Genomic DNA, 7,424 nt, shown 5'->3' with positions numbered 1-7,424 from the left:
ATTTATAATTAATGATTATGCTCTTTAACCTTAACCCTAATTACAATCATTAAGATTAACCCCAATCCTAACCCTAATCCTAAGCATAACCCTAACTATGATATTAGCCCTAACCCTAACCATAATTTTCACCTATATCTTATCATAATTGTTATTCTATCATGGTCATAATCTTATCTATAACCATAATCCTAACCCTACCTCTAGCCAAGATTTAAACCTTGACCCTAATATTATACACTTAATAACTATAAAGCAATATTACAGTTTCAAAATAAGAGTATAATAGTATTATACTTCACTAATAAAACTATTAAAATAATATTATAACTAAGAATAATTTAAAATAATAAAATAATACATTTAAAATATTTCAAATTTATATTATGAATATTATTTTCAATAAATTATAAAGATAATATCATAATAATCAAAACAATATAAATTAATAATAATAGTATATTATAATATGATTCCACAAAAAATAGAAAATAATAATAATAATTGGAATAATAATATTACATATTATTGCAACAAACATTAATAATATTAAATTATATAGTTCTCTTTTTTTTTTTATTGTTTCCCATGTTGCGTCACGACTGCTACTAGCTTACATATATTTTATTTTAATCAAATATATATATAATATGCCGAGAGATATCCTTGTCGAGGCACCTATTTTTATCATGTACCCCAAACTCTAATAGATGCCTCTAGAAGGATATCTCTCGACGTATATATATTTGATTAAAATCAAATATATATAAGCTAGTATAATAATGTATTCATGCTATGTATACAATATTTAGCCACAATTCTTAGAGATCCTTTAAAATCATTAGTTATCATGGGAAATTTTATCCATATAGTCAGATTATTATCCTTTCATTTAGCCCCATGTTTGTGTGCATCTCGATCGCTTAATATGAGCTCCAAATTTCTGTCGTTTACTCTCTGTTATGTATTAGCAAACCTGTAACTTCAAAAGGGCAAAGACCTATGTCAAAAGTTAATTAAACTTTTGGTGGGGATGTATGTTTGAAAGTTCTGAGGAAAAAATTGAAAGCTAAAAGTTGTTGATCTTTTAAAGGAATTACATTTGTATAAATCTATTTCTCTTGAGAATTAATTATTTCTTTTGTAAGAATGCATGAATATATTATGACTTTAATTGTTTATTTTATTTTAAGTTGGGAGTAAATTAATAAATTAATGACATTTGATATGATTTATTTATGTCAGTTTCCTTTTTATTTTAAATAATTTTATGTTTGATTTTGAAAGGGGATTTTTAAAATTAAATTATATTAGAGATAATTGTTGAAATAGTATAAATAAAAGGAATTGAATTTATAATAGAAAAGGGTTATTCCAAACTAGGTACCAAAAGGGTAAGATTTGATTTATTTAATTTGATATTTATTTTTTTTAATATATTTTTTATTTGTTGGATAGAAAAGATGTAAATTATGGGTAGGTGTCGAATATGGGGAAACAGGGGAGGGTAAACCTTGACACCCAGTTTACCTACTAGTTGTCGGCAAAAAATTTGGCCTCAGTGATTACAACAATCTACTATTGTTGTTTTCTTCTTACCTCTTACCATATCATGAATATAGGACTATATTGTCATATGTGATATGTAAGTTAGATGTATTCATGTTACACCAAGATCCCATCTGACTTGTCAACTCTAGTTTGCTAGAGACCTCATGCAAGGGTCGAGAGATCATTGAGCACCAGGGAAGCATATGCTTTGTGGTTGAGGCTTACTAGAGACATCTTTACATGTATCTTATGATTATTGTTGTTATGCTGTTGTAATCGACCATTGGTCATTGTATATTGTATATGTAATAATTTTCTTTGACATCATGACCATGGATATCAATGAAAAAATTGAGTAATTATGTATTTTGTAAATTATGGAAATTTGAGTTCTTTACAAAAAGTCAATTATTTTAATTAAAAAGAAAACTAACTTAACCTAAAGGTTTGTGGTCTACAAATACTAGATAACATTTGTAAGAGTGTTATAGTTCAAATTTCCCACTCCAATAATAAGATGTAACTCTAACACACTTGTGATAAGATTGTATTGTGTGGTGTAGTTCAAACCATGAATCCAACTAGTAAGATGCATAACTCTCACAAATATGTGATAAGTTTGTGGTGTAAAATTATTAATTATATTTTACAAGATTAGTGACATTAGTCTATTACCTTTCTTAGCACTTACTAGTCAATAACTAAAAAGAAAAAGGGGAAAAAGAAATTTCAAAACAATTCATTCCAAAAAATAACAAAATAGCCCTAAATTCAACAATGGAGCATATCTGTTTTTAAGACCAGAATTACGTGCATACTTACAATCACACAACCTAATACAAAAAGAGATTTGTCTTTCTCATCAACACTATATTTTATTTAGTTGATTTATATTACTTAGAATAATTTTTTTATGGAAATTACATCCATGATTGCTACAATGTCTCATGCCAAAACTCACCACCGAATCCTGTATCAAGACGTGTAAATAATTAATGACAATTAGAACACATTTTTGATGTCATATCATTTTTTAATAAAGTATTTATAAATTCAACTATAGACCTCTAGTCAAATTTATAGGGCATTCTATATAAATTACAATCAGTGTACTGATTACATCTCCTTTTAGTGCAAACACTGGAAGTTAAGTTGACAATTCCATATGAAAGAAGCAAAACGATATGGGGACATTTCTAGTAATGCACAATAATTTTAATTATACGTTTATTGATTTATAACTATAAAACTTTCTTCCTTCAAATATTTTTCTAGCACCTATAAAACCTTGCTCATTTCCATAATGATTAAGTTTTGCAATTTTTGAGAGAAGAAAGAATACCATTAGGAACCCAACACATGTCATAAGAGTCTAAAACTAGGTTCAATCACATCTATGGTACACATGATGAGCTATGACTATCAAACATGTTGTAGATCTACCTATTTCTAGGTCAAATTTATAATAGACTAAAATGTAATTTTTAGCTAAATTTTAAATATATGCATTATTCAAACATATAAAAAAATATATTTTGAAATTAATGATTTTATAATTTTTTTTCATTCTAATATTTTAAGAGATTTTATTTTGAAACTAATGATCTCGTAATTTTTTTATTTATATTAATTATATAATTTATAAATATTTTTAATTATCAATATTAAAATAAAAATATCACAAACAATTATATAATTAAATAGCTATTTTGTAAATTCAACCTTCTCCATCATAATTGAAATTTCAAAACCTAAAAATAGTCTTTACTTAAAACTATAAAAAAATAGTTAGCAATTCCATAAGACCTCTTATCTTAAAAAAGAGTTACAATAAGATCTTATGGAGGGCTTTGAGATATATTTTCGTAGAGCGGGAGGTCCCATGAATAAAAAGAATTAAGTTTTCCAATCTTTTTCTTGAAAAAAGCCTCTACTTTTTAGGACTACATATTTCAGGGGGTGCAATTTGGTGGAGATAGAAATTGTCCCACAAGCTTAGGAATTTTTTTGTCACTTGTCAATTAATTAATGTTTTAGATTTCCCTCAGAAAAAAATAGAAAAAAAAATGACATTAATTTATTAATTTTTTATTTATAACATTTTTTCTGAGATTACCACCAGCTGAACTGTAATCATGAAACCATCAATTTTAAAATATTCCTAAAATAATGTGAGAAGCACCTTCTCCATTTTAAAAAAAAATTCCTCGATAGGAACTTCCGGAAAAATTTATATTGGTAGACTCAAATTAATATGACTGGAATCATCTTCTCAAATATGCTGCCGTTTCCCGCGGAAGTGCCGTGCTTAGTACGTTAAAAAAGTCCCACTCAAATATAGTCCTGTTCGTTTCAATATTCTGTTATTTCGTCTTTCGCATCGCAGGATGAACCCTGTTTTAAATATTTGTTCTCAACAATCGAAAACCAGTCAAAATTATCAATCTCACATGTGAAGCCCACCAGCAGAAATTGTTCTGATATTTTATTATCAGCATTACCGCATTGTAATCTGATTAAAAATTCTCAAGCGGTTATGATTTTTATTTGTCTATTAAGGTGGAAAATTAGAATAAGGCAGCTGTTGCTTCCCTCAAATCCTTAGCTTGCTCAGCAAGAAATCCATCAAGACATTCTAAGTGCACATCCCCTATGTTAAGGCCGTTTGCTCTTTGAGATTTTTCAATATGGTGCCCTCCATGTTGAAGAAAATGAAGGTTAAAAGTCACCGTCAAGCTCAGGTAATGGTCTTCATCCTCATCTTGGGAGTTGCTCGCTTGCTTCTGGAATATGCCAGGCTTTCCTGGAGCTCACCTTCTGTGGGCAAAATGAGGATCGCATATGAGCCTATGTTAGCAGGGACCTCCGATCGTTTTTCAGAAGTTAAGGAGCACTGTACTGTTGTTGCAAGTGAAGCATCTTCATATCCGCTTGATGGAAGTTGGTGGTTTCCAAGGGAAGTATCTCTTCGATTTTCTGGAGAATGGGAGCAGAAGGGATCTGTGCCTCTTTTGTCTTTACATTCCAGAAAGGAGGACAACATTCTCAAAGTGGCTTCTTTATTACTAATTTCCAACAGCTCAGATTTCCAGGCTGAACGCAAAACCAAAGTTGCGAATCTCACCGCATCTCTATGCTTGCACATATCCAATAGTAAGACCTGGATAGACTCTGAAAATCAGCCGGGCATAACTGATCTTTGCATATACTTCCAGGGAATCTATGCAGAAACAAATAGCGGAGATCAGAAGCTGTGTATGTTGGGTCGAGCGAAGATGGCCCTGCGGCATAGTAATGTTTCTGTTCGCTCGGAATGGTCTGGGCCTTCTTTGGTTGAAGATGATAAAATTCTACTTCACCTGCAGATTCCGCCTAGCAGTGGGCTAACCGGTGGAAAGATTGTTGGGCGATTGGCAAGCTTCCATGTTTCAGATCATCCCATGTTCTTTGATCCCGTCGATGTTAACTTCCCATTGGTTTACTCGCCGCCCTACAAATTCAATACAGACAGCATGGTGGAAAGTGCCTGCAGTGCAGAGGTTCATGAAAATAAGTTCACAGATCTGGAATTGTACAAGGGGAAAACTCAATGCTGCGAATTAATAAGGTCAATATTGGAGTATTGGACTTTGGAGGGAATACCAAATTGGCAATGCAAGGGCCCAGTAGAGTATTGTAACAGGATTGGTCCTTTCTCCAATCAAGAGGGCTTCAGCAACTGCGGGATTATTATTCGAAGTTTTCAATGCTTTGAATTCGATGAAAATTCAGATATCAATATCAGTGCAACTATTGGTGTTGTGCCTGAAGTAGACAACACCGGGAAATCTGGATTAGGACCAATCCGAGAGGACCAAAACACAATGTGGATCCAAGGAAAATGGAGAAAAGCATCCCCAGGTAAGATTTGTATGGTGGGATGCTTTGCATCTACCCCTACCCCTGCTTGTGATTTCCTAGTCTGTCTCTACATTCCAAAATCTCTTTCTCTCAAGCAGCGCAATATGGTAGTGGGTTTTATATCTAGCATTCACAGGGAATCCAAGGCCTTTTATCCTCTTTCCTTTGAGCACCCAATACAGCCTCGTATATCTCTGCCTTATGGTCTCTACGGTGAAATGTCATACCATTACGCCAAGGATAATATTACAGAGTCTGTCTTGGAGAGAAAAAATTTAAAGAGTCTGGATAATCTGATACGGTGGCGTCTTGGGCGGAGATCTTTCAGTGCATTCAACCATCGATTCGAGTGGAGTAAACTCAAATACTATGATGAATTTGGATATCATAGCGATGGACAAGTTTGTGGGGATGGATTTATCAGATACATCATATGGTTTTAAGTATGCAGGACAATCGTGCCTCTTGAAGCAAGAGAAAATCTCTCAAGAGGAAAGGCCGTTTCTCAAAGTGGCAGCACAGCTCAAATTGGACGGAATTTTTCCTACATTGTTAAAGCTATCCGTCGAGGGTGTGTACGATCCGCAAGGAGGCCAGATGAATCTTGTAGGCTGCCGGGATATTCGGGATCAGAGAGAAATTCTTCACAGCAATACCAGTATTGATGTAGAAGATGGTCTGGATTGTCAAATTGAACTAAAATTACAATATCCACCAACTAATTTCAAGCTTTTGATAGATCGGTCTGTCAAAGTGTCAATCAGGAGCAACAGAACAGAGAGCGATTCGCTCTATTTCAAGCCAGTGCAGTTCCATACAGCACAAATTTTGTACATTGGAGAGACAGCAGAAGCTATTCCTCACAGAATTTTGGAGCCAGTGTTGAAGATTTTGTCTCTCTACCTTGCAACTGTCTGTATAGCGAGTCAATTGGTGTATATTCGGCACAATGCACAAGCACCTGCATACATTTCACTCTTGATGGTGGACACCCAAGCTCTGGGTTTCGGTATTTCTCTCACAACTGGGATAGATCACTTCTATTTTGCAAGCTCAGATTCTTCCTCCAAAGAGGGGCATTATACCTGTTCAATGGAAGAAAACCTTTCTTCCCTTTTTGATGTCCTAATCAATGCCATGCTATTGGTTGCATTTACCTTCACAGTAAGACTTTTCTATACAGTTTGGCAATCTCGTCTTCGTCTCAGCAAAGTACCAAGCGAAAAATGGGTGCTTCTCTGGTGCGGAGTTATGTACGCCATTGGTTTTGTCATCGAAATTTGTATTGGCATTTCTAAACCCTACTGTAATACTATAACCCGATTCGGCGGTAGAGCCCATGTGAAGATGCATTGGAAGGAGGTTGTTAGGCCATATGTGGGATTGTTTCAGGACTTTTTTTTGCTTCCTCAAGTTTTGTGGATTTCTGAATGGAAATATAACGGTGAACCTGTGAGGAAATTTTATTACCTTGGGACCACTGCTCTGTGCTTCCTTCCTCAGATATATTGTTATTTGTACAATCCCCATTCCCAGAATGAAAATGTAAGATTTGGCTCGATTGCCGCCGTGGTTTCTGCTGCCATCGTTTAGCTCCGCCAAACTAGATCGAAAGACAAAGGGCTTAGGAAGTAAAAGTACTGTAATAATCATGAATAACTAGATTGTCCATGAATAATGGGTAATGAATATAACTATTAATGTATTTGAGCACTTTTAATTAATTGCCTGATGGTTTTTATGCATTTGAATTTTAGTTCTATTATCAGTTAACTTTATTTTATTGATTTTATGTTTTTTTGAAATTTAAACAAACAAAAATATTCTAAGTTGATATATTATACAAGTGGAACATTTAAGAATTCTTTCAATACCTTTTTATAGTGCTTAATAGGGTTAGTTGTTACATTGTCATTTTATGTTAATGAGCACTTCTTCAAATGCAACCCTTTATATAACACTATTGCAAATAA

At 33.2% G+C, this 7,424-nt stretch overlaps 1 protein-coding gene across 1 annotated transcript; it reads left to right on the top strand.

The window, feature by feature from the left end:
* Positions 1 to 4,238: 4,238 nt before the first annotated feature.
* LOC131057025 (uncharacterized) lies at positions 4,239 to 7,044 on the top strand. Its single transcript, XM_057991219.2, has 2 exons — positions 4,239 to 5,805; positions 5,903 to 7,044. Exons 1-2 carry the CDS (start codon positions 4,239 to 4,241, stop codon positions 7,042 to 7,044), a joined length of 2,709 nt encoding a protein of 902 aa, XP_057847202.2.
* Positions 7,045 to 7,424: the final 380 nt, after the last annotated feature.

The sequence above is a fragment of the Cryptomeria japonica genome, chromosome 4 (genome assembly GCF_030272615.1).
Source record: "Cryptomeria japonica chromosome 4, Sugi_1.0, whole genome shotgun sequence".
In the NCBI taxonomy this organism is placed as follows: Eukaryota; Viridiplantae; Streptophyta; class Pinopsida; order Cupressales; family Cupressaceae; genus Cryptomeria; species Cryptomeria japonica.
Note: the sequence above shows the minus strand (reverse complement) of the source record. Positions and strands in the feature narration are given on the sequence as shown.